Raw genomic sequence first — 15,764 nt, forward strand, 5'->3', positions numbered from 1 at the left:
CTGTCCTGTACTGTTACTGTTACTGTCCGTGACTGTTACTGTTACTGTCCTGTACTCTTACTGTTACTGTTACTGTTACTGTCCTGTACTGTTACTGTTACTGTCCTTTACTCTTACTGTTATTGTTACTGTTACTGTCCTGTACTGTTACTGTTACTGTTACTGTACTGTACTGTACTGTACTGTTACTGTTACTGTTACTGTTACTGTTACTGTTACTGTTACTGTTACTGTCCTGTACTGTTACTGTTACTGTCCTGTACTGTTATTGTTACTGTCCTGTACTGTTACTGTTACTGTTCTGTACTGTTACTGTTATTGTTACTGTCCTGTACCGTTACTTTCCTGTACTGTTACTGTTACTGTTCTGTACTGTTGCTGTTATTGTTACTGTCCTGTTCTGTACTGTTACTGTTACTTTCCTGTACTGTTACTGTTATTGTTACTGTCCTGTACTGTTACTGTTACTGTTACTGTTCTGTACTGTTGCTGTTATTGTTACTGTCCTGTACGGTTACTTTCCTGTACTGTTACTGTTACTGTTATTGTTACTGTCCTGTACTGTTACTGTTACTGTTCTGTACTGTACTGTACTGTACTACTGTACTGTACTGTACTGTACTGTACTGTACTGTTACTGTTACTGTCCTGTACTGTACTGTTACTGTTATTGTCCTGTCCTGTACTGTTACTGTTACTGTTACGGTTACTGTTACTGTCCTGTACTGTTACTGTTACTGTTACTGTTACTGTTACTGTTACTGTCCTGTACTGTTACTGTTACTGTCCTGTTACTGTTACTGTTACTGTTACTGTTACTGTTACTGTTACTGTTACTGTTACTGTTACTATCCTGTCCTGTCCTGTACTGTTACTGTTACTGTCCTGTACTGTTACTGTTACTGTTATTGTTACTGTCCTGTTACTGTTACTGTTACTGTTACTGTTACTATCCTGTCCTGTCCCGTACTGTTACTGTTACTGTCCTGTTACTGTTACTGTTACTGTTACTGTTACTGTTACTGTTACTGTTACTATCCCTTCCTGTCCTGTACTGTTACTGTTACTGTCCTGTACTGTTACTGTTACTGTTACTGTCCTGTTACTGTTACTGTTACTGTTACTGTTACTGTTACTGTTACTATCCTGTCCTGTCCTGTACTGTTACTGTACTGTTACTGTTACTATCCTGTCCTGTACTGTTACTGTTACTGTCCTGTACTGTTACTGTCCTGTACTGTTACTGTCCTGTACTGTACTGTTACTGTTACTGTCCTGTTACTGTTACTGTTACTGTCCTGTACTCTTACTGTTACTGTCCTGTACTGTTACTGTTACTGTCCTGTACTGTTACTGTTACTGTTACTGTTACTGTTACTGTTACTGTTACTGTTACTGTTACTGTTACTGTCCTGTACTGTTACTGTTACTGTTACTGTCCTGTACTGTTACTGTTACTGTTACTGTCCTGTACTGTTACTGTTACTGTCCTGTACTGTTACTGTTACTGTTACTGTTACTGCCCTGTACTGTTACTGTTACTGTCCTGTACTGTTATTGTTACTGTTACTGTCCTGTACTGTTACTGTCCTGTACTGTTACTGTCCTGTACTGTTACTGTTACTGTTACTGTTACTGTTACTGTCCTGTACTGTTACTGTTACTGTTACTGTCCTGTACTGTTACTGTTACTGTCCCTGACTGTTACTGTTACTGTTACTGTCCTGTACTGTTACTGTTACTGTCCTTTACTCTTACTGTTATTGTTACTGTTACTGTCCTGTTACTGTTACTGTTACTGTTACTGTACTGTACTGTTACTGTTACTGTGCTGTTACTGTTACTGTCCTGTACTGTCCTGTACTGTACTGTTTGTTACTGTCCTGTACTCTTACTGTTACTGTCCTGTACTGTTACTGTTACTGTCCTGTACTCTTACTGTTACTGTTACTGTTACTGTTACTGTCCTGTACTGTTACTGTTACTGTTACTGTCCTGTACTGTTACTGTTACTGTCCTGTACTGTTACTGTTACTGTTACTGTACTGTACTGTACTGTACTGTACTGTACTGTACTGTACTGTACTGTTACTGTTACTGTGCTGTTACTGTTACTGTTAATGTACTGTCCTGTCCTGTACTGTACTGTACTGTTTGTTACTGTACTGTTACTGTCCTGTACTGTTACTGTTACTGTCCTGTACTGTTACTGTTACTGTTACTGTTACTGTTACTGTTACTGTTACTGTTACTGTCCTGTACTGTTACTGTCTTGTACTGTTACTGTCACTGTCCTGTACTGTTACGGTCCTGTACTGTTACTGTTACTGTCCTGTACTGTTACTTTTACTGTCCTGTACTGTTACTGTTACTGTTACTGTCCTGTACTGTTACTGTTACTGTTACTGTCCTGTACTGTTACTGTTACTGTCCTGTTACTGTTACTGTTACTGTTACTGTTACTGTCCTGTACTGTCCTGTACTGTACCGTCCTGCTATGTACTGTACTGTACTGTACTGTACTGTACTGTACTGTACTGTACCGTCCTGCTATGTACTGTACTGTACTGTTACTGTTACTGTTACTGTACTGTACTGTACTGTACCGTCCTGCTATGTACTGTCCTGTACTGTACTGTACTGTACTGTACCGTACCGTCCTGCTATGTACTGTACTGTACTGTCCTGTACTGTACCGTCCTGCTATGTACTGTACTGTACTGTACTGTACTGTACTGTACTGTCCTGCTATGTACTGTACTGTGCTGTACTGTACTGTTACTGTTACTGTACTGTACTGTACTGTTACTGTTACTGTCCTGTACTGTACTGTACCGCCCTGCTATGTATTGTCCTGTACTGTACTGTCCTGTACTTTTACTGTTACTGTCACTGTTACTGTCCTGTACTGAACTGTACTGTTACTGTTACTGTTACTGTTACTGTCCTGTACTGTTACTGTTACTGTTACTGTTACTGTTACTGTCCTGTACTGAACTGTACTGTTACTGTTACTGTCCTGTACTGTCCTGTGTGGGTTCTCGTTCATACTAGTGGTACTATCCAAAATTATCCCACAGGGTACATGCTAAAATACATTGGTCTAACGAGAAGGGTCATTTTCCTGAAGTCAAATTGTGTGCTTGCTTCAGCTGTCCAAAAGTAATTTATGGTATTTCCTTATCTTGTCTAGCTCCTAAGATTATTGTGTCTTCATAGGCATAACAGTGAGACAAACTGTCTAACCCAGACATCGTCTTCTTTTATCTCCCTCTCTGCAGGTGACAGCGACAGATGCGGACGGTGGCTCCTTCGGCTCCATCAGCTACTCTCTGGGGTCAGGCATCAACAGTGCTGTCCCCTCCCAGTTCTCTGTAGGGAAGGAGACAGGACAGATCTGTACCAACGTGGCTCTGGACAGGGATCAGGGACCAACCAGCTATGACTTTACCGTCACCGCCGTGGACGGGGTGAGTCTCCACACATCTCCTACTGTATCTCTCCATCCTCATAATCTCTTCTTCCCTCCATTTACCCTCCACCAACCATCTCTCCCTCCACCTTCCTCAAACTCTCCGGAACAAGTCCCGCAGTGGACTTTATTCTTTATTATGGAGTTTATTCTTCTCCCCTCCTCCATATCTCTCCACCCTCTTCTCTCTCTAGACCCACTTCTTGACTATCTCTCCACCCTCTTCTCTCTCTAGACCCACTTCTTGACTATCTCTCCACCCTCTTCTCTCTCTAGACCCACTTCTTGACTATCTCTCCACCCTCTTCTCTCTCTAGACCCACTTCTTGACTATCTCTCCACCCTCTTCTCTCTCTAGACCCACTTCTTGGCTATCTCTCCACCCTCTTCTCTCTCTAGACCCACTTCGTGACTATCTCTCCACCCTCTTCTCTCTCTAGACCAACTTCTTGACTATCTCTCCACCCTCTTCTCTCTCTAGACCCACTTCTTGACTATCTCTCCACCCTCTTCTCTCTCTAGACCCACTTCTTGACTATCACTCCACCCTCTTCTCTCTCTAGACCCACTTCTTGACTATCTCTCCACCCTCTTCTCTCTCTAGACCCACTTCTTGGCTATCTTTCCACCCTCTTCTCTCTCTAGACCCACTTCTTGGCTATCCCTCTACCCTCTTCTCTCTCTAGACTCACTTCTTGGCTATCTCTCCACCCTCTTCTCTCTCTAGACCCACTTCTTGACTATCTCTCCACCCTCTTCTCTCTCTAGACCCACTTCTTGGCTATCTTTCCACCCTCTTCTCTCTCTAGACCCACTTCTTGACTATCTCTCCACCCTCTTCTCTCTCTAGACCCACTTCTTGACTATCTCTCCACCCTCTTCTCTCTCTAGACCCACTTCTTGACTATCTCTCCACCCTCTTCTCTCTCTAGACCCACTTCTTGGCTATCTCTCCACCCTCTTCTCTCTCTAGACCCACTTCGTGACTATCTCTCCACCCTCTTCTCTCTCTAGACCCACTTCTTGACTATCTCTCCACCCTCTTCTCTCTCTAGACCCACTTCTTGGCTATCTTTCCACCCTCTTCTCTCTCTAGACCCACTTCTTGGCTATCCCTCTACCCTCTTCTCTCTCTCGACCCACTTCTTGGCTATCTCTCCACCCTCTTCTCTCTCTAGACCCACTTCTTGAGTATCTCTCCACCCTCTTCTCTCTCTAGACCCACTTCTTGACTATCTCTCCACCCTCTTCTCTCTCTAGACCCACTTCTTGGTTATCTTTCCACCCTCTTCTCTCTCTAGACCCACTTCTTGGCTATCCCTCTACCCTCTTCTCTCTCTAGACCCACTTCTTGGCTATCTCTCCACCCTCTTCTCTCTCTAGACCCACTTCTTGGCTATCTTTCCACCCTCTTCTCTCTCTAGACCCACTTCTTGGCTATCCCTCTACCCTCTTCTCTCTCTAGACACACTTCTTAGCTATCTCTCCACCCTCTTCTCTCTCTAGACCCACTTCTTGGCTATCTCTCCATCCTCATCCAATGTCTGCATTCCCTATATAGTCCATTCCTTTTCACCAGAGCCCTATGGGAATAGAGTGGCATTCTAATCTCTCCTTGTGAGTACATTAAACCCCTGACAGTGATCTCTTAAAGCAGTGTTTTTCACAGTGTTTATAACAGCAGGGTTAAAAGAAGAAAAACTCCAGCACCCTGGTAATATTAATCCTTCCAACAATTGAATGGATCTTTTTAACCGACATTTCACAGCAGGGTTCACAGCAGACAAATAGCTAGCAGAACCCTGGCTATTAGATGCAGCTATAGAGCCAGAGCCAGGATAGCTAGTAGAGAGGGGAGCAGCTCCCCAGCCAGGCAGAGCAGAACACAGCAGAGCAGCAAATCTGTCATTAGTGCAGCCAAATAAAATAGTCTGAATGAGTCTCCCTGGCAGGCTGTGCTGTGAATGAATCTCCCTGGTAGGACTGTGCTGTGAATGTGCCTCCCTGGCAGGGCTGTGCTGTGAATGAATCTCCCTGGTAGGACTGTGCTGTGAATGTGCCTCCCTGGCAGGGCTGTGTTGTAAATGAATCTCCCTGGTAGGACTGTGCTGTGAATGACTCTCCCTGGCAGGACTGTGCTTTGAATGAGTCTCCCTGGCAGGGCTGTGCTGTGAATGAATCTCCCTGGTAGGACTGTGCTGTGAATGTGCCTCCCTGGCAGGGCTGTGTTGTAAATGAGTCTCCCTGGCAGGGCTGTGCTGTGAATGACTCTCCCTGGCAGGACTGTGCTTTGAATGAGTCTCCCTGGCAGGGCTGTGCTGTGAATGAATCTCCCTGGTAGGACTGTGCTGTGAATGTGCCTCCCTGGCAGGGCTGTGTTGTAAATGAGTCTCCCTGGCAGGACTGTGCTGTGAATGAGTCTCCTTGGCAGGACTGTGCTGTGAATGAGTCTCCCTGGCAGGACTGTGCTGTGAATGAGTCTCCCTGGCAGGACTGTGCTATGATAGCATCCTGTAGCGCCACATGCCAAATAATACTTGAAAGTTAAAGGGTCGAAATTAATGGAAATCACTGCAGTCATGGTAAAATAATCAGATAGAGAAGAGAGAGTGATAGAGATAGAGATAGAGATAGAGATAGAGATAGAGAGAGAGAGAGAGAGAGAGAGAGAGAGAGAGAGAGAGAGAGAGAGAGAGAGAGAGAGATAGAGAGAGAGAGAGAGAGAGAGAGAGAGAGAGAGAGAGAGAGAGAGAGAGAGAGAGAGAGAGAGAGAGAGAGAGAGAGAGAGAGAGAGAGAGAGAGAGAGAGAGAGAGAGAGAGAGAGAGAGAGAGAGAGAGAGAGAGAGAGAGAGAGAGAGAGAGAGAGAGAGAGAGAGAGAGAGAGAGAGAGAGAGAGAAAGATGCATACAATGTCAAGCAGACTGGCAGACAGACAGTCAGATAGACAGACATGCAGACAGACAGACGGAAACGCAGGCAGGCAGACAGACACAGACAGACATGCAGACATACAGACATACAGTCAGACAGGCAGAGAGCAGTAATATTTAATAAGTTGGACCGCTGCTCCCCCTCCTCCCTCCTCCCTCCTCCCTCCTCCCTCCTTCCTCCTCCACCCTCTCATCAGTCCGGCCAAATGAAAAGCCTGCTCTGTATTCTGTTCAGAACGAGCCGCCAGGGAAACAGAGCTCTCTGCTTTGTGGTAGTAGCGAGCCACCTCAACCCCCACACATCCTGACAGATTGCTGTTTCCCTGGGGAAGCTATCAATCCGTATCCCTCCACCAACCTGCCAGGACTAGATTTCAGAGTCAGACGTCTTCACCAGGGTTCCTGCTGATTTGAACTCTCTCCATTAATGTGGTCAAATGTGTTTGTTTACCACTTTGTCCTGCTGATATACAACAGCATGCAAAGTCTAGTAGAACAGAGAGCTTTTTGTCCTTAGAAGAGGTGCAAACCCAACACCTAACTCACTACAGCTGGGCTTTGATGTAAAGGGGGAAAGGTGCTCAGCTTAACTGAAGCATGTTGAAATAAAAAAACATTCCTACCCCAGGACACTTCATGTGGTGACTGTCCCAGAAAACTCTGGATTTGTCCATTGTTTTATTATTGGTTTCACATAAATCTCCAACAAACCAACACAGAATGTCACTGATACTTCTAACACATTCCAATGAGAGTTGTCTTTTTGATTTATTGTTTGATTTTCCTTTCTGTTCCCCTGCAGGGCGGTCTGAACTCTGTGGCCTATGTCAGGGTGGACCTGCTGGACATCAATGACAACAGACCAGTCTTCTACCCTGTGAGCTACGCCGTCAGCCTTAGCTCCCAGAGTGCACCTGGCACTTCTGTTGTCAAGGTTACGGCCCTTGACCCCGACACTGGGGAGAACGGGAGGGTCACGTACCGAACCGTCCCTAGGGGCAACTCTCCCTTCTTCACCCTCAACAAAGACACAGGTTGGTACTTTTACTGTAATACAGATTTAACAACAAAGACACAGGTTGGTACTTTTACTGTAATACAGATTTAACAACAAAGACACAGTTTGGTACTTTTACTGTAATACAGCTTTTTAATGAACAAAAAGACACAGGTTGGTGTTTTTACATGTAGTGCAGCTTTAACAACAAAGACACAGGTTGGTGTTTTTACATGTAGTACAGCTTTAACTATGAACAAAGACACAGGTTGGTGTTTTTACATGTGGTACAGCTTTAACTATGAACAAAGACACAGGTCGGTGTTTTTACATGTAGTACAGCTTTAACAACAAAGACACAGGTTGGTGTTTTTACATGTAGTACAGCTTTAACAACAAAGACACAGGTTGGTGTTTTTACATGTAGTGCAGCTTTAACAACAAAGACACAGGTTGGTGTTTTTACATGTAGTGCAGCTTTAACAACAAAGACACAGGTTGGTGTTTTTACATGTAGTACAGCTTTAACAACAAAGACACAGGTTGGTGTTTTTACATGTAGTACAGCTTTAACAACAAAGACACAGGTTGGTGTTTTTACATGTAGTACATCTTTAACAACAAAGACACAGGTTGGTGTTTTTACATGTAGTGCAGCTTTAACAACAAAGACACAGGTTGGTGTTTTTACATGTAGTACAGCTTTAACAACAAAGACACAGGTTGGTGTTTTTACATGTAGTACAGCTTTAACAACAAAGACACAGGTTGGTGTTTTTACATGTAGTACAGCTTTAACAACAAAGACACAGGTTGGTGTTTTTACATGTGGTACATCTTTAACAACAAATACACAGGTTGGTGTTTTTACATGTAGTACATCTTTAACAACAAATACACAGGTTGGTGTTTTTACATGTGGTACATCTTTAACAACAAATACACAGGTTGGTACTGTATTAACTTCTTATGTAGTTTCAGGTGTATCGAGGAAAAAGGCATTCCTGTATTTTCCACCATGTGTTTAATGGATCTTACAGATGCCAGATGCCAGCTCGCTGGAATTGAATTTTCCTGGAACTAAATAAAATGTGTATGTTTGTGTGTGTGTGTCCATCCTCATGTCTCTGTGTGTGTATTTGGAGCTGTGTCTGACCTTGACCACTGTGATTTGTGTCCTTTCTCCACCAGGTGTGATCTCCCTGTCCCGGTCGCTGCACGGCAAGGCCAACACGGTGATCCCCATGGTGGTTTCAGCCCAGGACGGAGGGGGTTTGGCAGCACTGGTCAACGCCCGGGTCAACATTAGTGTGGTGGCAGGCCTGGTGGCGCCCCCTGTGTTCGAACACAGCCAGTACAGCTTCACTGTATCTGAAAACGTACTGCGAGGGACTGAGGTTGGCATCGTACAGGCCATCAGTAAGAACGGTGGGTGTGACTTGGAATTTGAACTTCTGATTGCTTAAGGACCGCTAACACCTGTTTGAAAGTATGCATATGCATGTGTGTGTGTGTGTGTGTGTGTGTGTGTGTGTGTGTGTGTGTGTGTGTGTGTGTGTGTGTGTGTGTGTGTGTGTGTGTGTGTGTGTGTGTGTGTGTGTGTGTGTGTGTGTGTGTGTCTGTGAGTGTGTGTGTGTGTGTGTGTGGGCAGCATGTGCTGAAAGGACTCACTGGGGCATTCTGTGCTCCCTCTGTGCTCCCTGTACCAGTTGTTCAAATAGGCAGCGAGCCACTGTACACACCTCGTTTAGAAATCACATTAATCACACATTCCATCCCAGCACATTGTTTTTATAATCATTACTTTGGATATTTAGGACTCTGTCACAGTGTAAAATACTTGACAAATGACTGAGGGGGAGTATATTGTAACTGAAGTGCTCTCTGACTGGTCTGGTTCTGGTCTCCTTATCTGGTCTGGTCTGGTTCTGGCCTCCTCGTCTGGCCTGGTTCTATTCTCTTCGTCTGGTCTGGTTCTGGTCTCCTCGTCTGGTCTGGTCTATTCTCCTCGTCTGGTCTGGTTCTATTCTCCTCGTCTGTTCTGGTTCTGGTCTCCTCGTCTGGTCTGGTTCTATTCTCTTCGTCTGGTCTGGTTCTATTCTCCTCGTCTGGTCTGGTTCTATTCTCCTCGTCTGGTCTGGTCTATTCTCCTCGTCTGGTCTGGTTCTGGTCTCCTCGTCTGGTCTGGTTCTATTCTCCTCGTCTGGTCTGGTCTATTCTCCTCGTCTGGTCTGGTCTATTCTCCTCGTCTGGTCTGCTTCTATTCTCCTCGTCTGGTCTGGTTCTATTCTCCTCGTCTGGTCTGCTTCTGGTCTCCTCATCTGGTCTGGTTCTATTCTCCTCGTCTGGTCTGCTTCTATTCTCCTCGTCTGGTCTGCTTCTATTCTCCTCGTCTGGTTTGGCTCTGGATCTTTTCATCTCACTTCAAAAGATACAAATAAAATAAACTCACACACACAATTGCATCTGTATTCACAAACATGCACTCAAACACTCACACACTCACACACTCACACACCCACACAAATACACACAAATACACACACACACACACACACACACACACACACACACACACACACACACACACACACACACACACACACACACACACACACACACACACACACACACACACACACACACACACACACACACACACACATTCATGCTACACACATCACAACTGCTGCTACCAGACTGTTGTTATGATTGATAAATACTGCACAGTTTAAACACTTGCCTCCCTTCCCCAATTCACGTAAAATATTGGACTATAAATGGTTCCTTCCTGTATTATACTTATGCTAAGATATGTATTCTATTCTACTGAGCCATTTACTTTATGTTCATATTGTTATCTTTTATTATTTCTTATTGTTGTTGCGTTGTTGATAAAGAACCTGCAAGTAAGCATTTCGTTGGATGGTGTATATATACCATGTGTATCCTGTACATAAGGGATAATAAAACATTCAACTTTCCCTGTCTGTTCCCAGGCGGCCCCAGTAAGGACATCCTGTACACCATCTCCTCTGGAGACCCTGCTGGCTACTTCACTGTGGACCCAGAGAGTGGTGCCCTGCGGACCAGCCTTCCTCTGGACCACGAGGCCCAGCCCTCTCTAACCCTGGAGCTCCAGGCTCGTAGCGGCAGCCCCCCTGCCTTCGGTCAGACCCACGTCCACATCACCATCCAGGACATCAACGACAACGCTCCTGTCTTCATGCCCTCCTCTTCTGAGTCTCTCCTCCTCCCAGAGCACACAGAGATAGGGACCGTGGTCTACAGAGTCCAGGCCAAAGACCGGGACTCCGGCCTCAACGGCCAGATGACCTTTGATCTTTCCTCCACCGCGACCTCAATCGGAGGTCAAAGAACCTTTTCCATGGAGCGCAGCACAGGGGAGATCCGGCTGGTTGGCGGGCTGTCATACGACGTAACGCCGCGTTACGACCTGACGGTGACAGCTAAAGATGGCGGCGCGCCGCAGCTAAGCTCTACCATGATGCTGGTGGTGCACGTCCAGGCGGAGAACGACCACGGTCCCGTGTTCGACACCCTGACCTACCGCGTGGAGCTGAGGGAGAACACGCCGCTCAGCACACGCTTCCTACAGGTATGTCCTGTAGATTGTTCAACTAACAGCCAACAAAAATGTCTTCTAACTATCCCTAAACGTAACATCAGCACGCTGTTATGTATCAACAGAGTTGCAGTTGATCGGTTGTTGATAGTTTGAGTATCTGCAGATCATCTACATGGGACTATCCAAATAAAGTAGAACCCTTTATTGTCCCCAAGAGGAAAATAGTCTTGGATACAACTCTGCTGTATGTAAGAAAATGATATTGAGGGCAGGTTTCCCAGACCCAGACTATAGTAATCCTACTGTGGAGTAACAACCATTTCAATTTCCATTGAAAGCGATTTCTCTTGTCCAAAATAGGCTTCATCTGTATCATGGAAACCGGCCCAATATCTGCTGCACATCATGTATACTGTTCATCCACAGGTTGAAAGGGGAACATTGTCTTGGACACGTTTTTCTGTATATAACAGTAGACATAATATCTCACATATCAAACAGAACTGTCAGTTCTGTAATGTTTTGTATGTATTTCTGATGAATCACTTAATTCATCCATCTACAGGTGCGAGCTCTGAGCCTGGACACCACAGGTTCAGGCTCCTCCTCTCCACTGGCGTACTACCTGAGACCTGACGGAGACGCAGCAGGGTTTGGCATTGCAGCAGACAGCGGCTGGCTGTTTGTGAAGAGCGCCCTGGACAGAGAGGTGAGGGACATGTGACAGGAAGATATATAAACTTGTCCAGACCCGCACACTGAATGCTTCTTAGCCACTTTGATTGATATCTATCATGTTGGTCTTATTCATCTGACATTAGACTTCTTTAGAGGCCTGAAAACATCTGACAAACTTGAATTGAAAGTGTCATGTCCTTTAAATGTGTGTCCATGACCTTTGCCCAGGTGAAGGACATGTACATGTTGATGGTTCTGGCCACGTCGGGCCACGGGCAGCTGACGAAGACGGGCAGTGCCACGGTGAGGGTGTCCGTGACCGATGAGAACGACAACTCACCTCGTTTGACACAGGAGAGGGCTTTCCTGGCCGTGAGAGAGAACCTTCCGGCGGGGTCAGGGTTCGGACGGGTTTCGGCTATGGATCGCGACTCAGGGCTCAACGGCAGGCTCAGTTACAGACTCCTACACTCAGACAGAAGCTTCCAGATCAACTCACACACAGGTAGTTCAACGACTGGTTAATGAATGGACTAAAAAAAGATACACTGAGTGTACAAAACATTAACAACTGTTGACAACATGTTGACTCCATGTTGACTCCAATGCTTCCCACAGTTGTCAAGTTGGCTCGATGTCCTTTGGGAGGTGGACCATTCTTGAGACACACGGGAAACTGTTGAGCAGGAAAAACTCAGCGGCATTGCAGTTCATTACGCAAACCGGTGTGCTTGGCACCTTCTACCATATCCCATTCAAAGGCATTTTGTCTTGCCCATTCACCATCTGAATGGCACATACACAATCCATGTCTCAATTGTCTCAAGACTTAACACACTCCGTGTATAATAACTTTATATTTACCACAGGAACTTCAGATGTGGCAGCCAGAATAGACACACAACACCACAATTTACATGACCATTCACCCTCACTCATTCTCCTACTGCAGCTCCCTGTGCTGTATGTTCTCTGTGAAAATAAATCAGGTTAGCTGCAGTGTTGAGTGTCCTGCTGGGCCCTAATTGGCCTGCTGTGAGATTGTGTGTAGCTGCTCTCGAGATAACTCTAACCTTCACTGCAGCTGTTCAGGTTGCTGCAATGCCTGTGTGTGTGTGTGTGTGTGTGTGTGTGTGTGTGTGTGTGTGTGTGTGTGTGTGTGTGTGTGTGTGTGTGTGTGTGTGTGTGTGTGTGTGTGTGTGTGTGTGTGTGTGTGTGTGTGTGTGTGTGTGTGTGTGTGTGTGTGTGTGTGTGGGGGTGATCAAAGATGACATGCTCTCCCTTTACCTTCTCATCATTACTTCTCTCCCTCCCGTTTCTCTCACTCTCTCTCTCTCTCTCTACCTCCTTCCTCTCTCCCTGTGTCCTCTCCCTCTCTCCCTCAGGTGAGATCAGTACCCGTGTAGGTCTGGACAGGGAGCAGCAGAGTAGTTACCAGGTGTTGTTGGTGGTCCAGGATGGAGGTACTCCCCCGCGCAGCGCTACAGGGACAGCCTTCATCACCGTCCTGGATGAGAACGACAACACTCCCTCCTTCAGACACAGCCAGCCTGGCAGAGGACTTACCATGCAGGTGATAGTGAGGCTGCGTCCCAAATGGCAGCCTATTCCCTATATTGTACACTACTTTTGACCAGGGCCCTTAGGGCATGGGGTCTCACATGATATGTTAGTGGTCAGCGTTGAGAAGGAAACAAGTCACCGTTTTACCTTGTGATTTCATTCCGTAGGTGATGGAGGGCCAGGCATCAGGTCTACTGCTGGGGAAAGTACAGGCCAAGGACCCTGATGAGGGAGAGAACGGCACGGTGTACTACTCCATGTCAGGTGAGAGAGGGATGGAAGAAGGAAGAGAGAGAGGGAGAGAGTAAGGGAGGGATTGTGTATAAGTTAATGATTGAAGAGTAATTTGCTATTTTCTGCCGTTGAGTGATTATGTGAGGAATGCATTGTTTTCTTCTGGCATTGTTTCCAAAAACAACTCTGTGTAACAATTTGTAGCTGGACTCACTCACTCAGTCACTCACTCTGTATCTCGCTCTCTCGGTCTCGCTTTTTCTTTCGCTCTCTTTTTCTCCCTCCCTCCCTCCTCTACAGGTCCCAGAGCAGAGCGTTTCTCTCTGAACCCGACTACAGGTGAACTGCATTCCTCCTCTCCTCTGAGTCACTCTGACAGAGCTGAGTACAGCTTCACTGTGACTGCCACTGACCGAGGCCAGCCATCTCACAGCGCTACCTGTTCACTACACATACAGGTGAGACCCCTAACCTCTAGCCCATAACTCCTTCCCTCTCACAGCGCTACCTGTTCACTACACATACAGGTGAGACCCCTAACCTCTAGCCCATAACTCCTTCCCTCTCACAGAGCTACCTGTTCACTACACATACAGGTGAGACCCCTAACCCCTAGCCCATAACTCCTTCCCTCTCACAGCGCTACCTGTTCACTACACATACAGGTGAGACCCCTAACCTCTAGCCCATAACTCCTTCCCTCTCACAGCTACCTGTTCACTACACATACAGGTGAGACCCCTAACCTCTAGCCCATAACTCCTTCCCTCTCACAGCGCTACCTGTTCACTACACATACAGGTGAGACCCCTAACCTCTAGCCCATAACTCCTTCCCTCTCACAGAGCTACCTGTTCACTACACATACAGGTGAGACCCCTAACCCCTAGCCCATAACTCCTTCCCTCTCACAGCGCTACCTGTTCACTACACATACAGGTGAGACCCCTAACCCCTAACCCCTAGCCCATAACTCCTTCCCTCTCACAGCGCTACCTGTACACTACACATACAGGTGAGACCCCTAACCCCTAACCCCTAGCCCATAACTCCTTCCCTCTCACAGCACTACCTGTACACTACACATACAGGTGAGACCCCTAACCCCTAACCCCTAGCCCATAACTCCTTCCCTCTCACAGCACTACCTGTACACTACACATACAGTTGAGACCCCTAACCCCTAGCCCATAACTCCTTCCCTATCACAGCTCTACCTGTTCACTACACATACAGGTAAGACCCCTAACCCCTAACCCCTAGCCCATAACTCCTTCCCTCTCACAGCACTACCTGTACACTACACATACAGTTTAGACCCCTAACCCCTAGCCCATAACTCCTTCCCTATCACAGCTCTACCTGTTCACTACACAACAGAGATGAGACCCTAACCCCTAGCCCATAACTCCTTCCCTATCACAGCTCTACCTGTACACTACATGATCACAGTTGAGACCCCTAACCCCTAGACCATAACTCCTTCCCTATCACAGCTCTACCTGTTCACTACACATACAGGTGAGACCCTAATGCCCCTAGCCCATAACTCCTTCCATTCACAGCATTTACCTGTTCACTACACATACAGGTGAGACCCCTAACCCCTAGCCCATAACTCCTTCCCTATCACAGCGCTACCTGTACACTACACATACAGTTGAGACCCCTAACCCCTAGCCCATAACTCCTTCCCTATCACAGCTCTACCTGTACACTACACATACAGGTGAGACCCCTAACCCCTAGCCCATAACTCCTTCCCTATCACAGCTCTACCTGTACACTACACATACAGTTGAGACCCCTAACCCCTAGCCCATAACTCCTTCCCTATCACAGCTCTACCTGTACACTACACATACAGGTGAGACCCCTAACCCCCCACATACAGGTGAGACCCCTAACCCCCCACATACAGGTATGAGCCCTACCTCAGACTGCTATCTCCTATCCCCTGCCACCTTTCTTCTCACAGATCTAGCTGTATCCTAATCATAAGGGTCAGAAAACTACTACATCATAGCCTACACCAATCTATCAAATATCCCATATTTAACTAAAGTATTGGGAGAAGTACTACGTCAAGCTTGCTCTAGAAGTCTGGCTCTAGAAGTCTGGCCCCTCACAACAAAGTCGTTCCAAATAGACGTGGCAGTCTGATTTCTGACAACCTCCCTCCCTCCCTCCCTCCCTCCCTCCCTCCCTCCCTCCCTCCCTCCCTCCCTCCCTCCCTCCCTCCCTCCCTCCCTCCCTCCCTTCTCCTTCTCTGTGACTTTTCAAAAGAGATGGAAAACTACA

At 46.5% G+C, this 15,764-nt stretch overlaps 1 protein-coding gene across 1 annotated transcript in view; it reads left to right on the forward strand.

The window, feature by feature from the left end:
- The window catches only part of LOC118395428 (protocadherin-16-like), a 201,745-nt gene that overhangs the window by 150,156 nt on the left and 35,825 nt on the right, over positions 1 to 15,764 (forward strand). Inside the window, exons 3-11 of the mRNA XM_052521787.1 lie at positions 3,282 to 3,470; positions 7,205 to 7,436; positions 8,591 to 8,827; positions 10,399 to 11,018; positions 11,554 to 11,697; positions 11,895 to 12,171; positions 13,052 to 13,239; positions 13,397 to 13,493; positions 13,764 to 13,921. Coding sequence (XP_052377747.1) covers positions 3,282 to 3,470; positions 7,205 to 7,436; positions 8,591 to 8,827; positions 10,399 to 11,018; positions 11,554 to 11,697; positions 11,895 to 12,171; positions 13,052 to 13,239; positions 13,397 to 13,493; positions 13,764 to 13,921 — 2,142 coding nt within the window. The remainder of the gene's footprint in view (positions 1 to 3,281; positions 3,471 to 7,204; positions 7,437 to 8,590; positions 8,828 to 10,398; positions 11,019 to 11,553; positions 11,698 to 11,894; positions 12,172 to 13,051; positions 13,240 to 13,396; positions 13,494 to 13,763; positions 13,922 to 15,764) is intronic.

The sequence above is a fragment of the Oncorhynchus keta genome, chromosome 1, assembly GCF_023373465.1.
Source record: "Oncorhynchus keta strain PuntledgeMale-10-30-2019 chromosome 1, Oket_V2, whole genome shotgun sequence".
Lineage (NCBI taxonomy): Eukaryota > Metazoa > Chordata > Actinopteri > Salmoniformes > Salmonidae > Oncorhynchus > Oncorhynchus keta.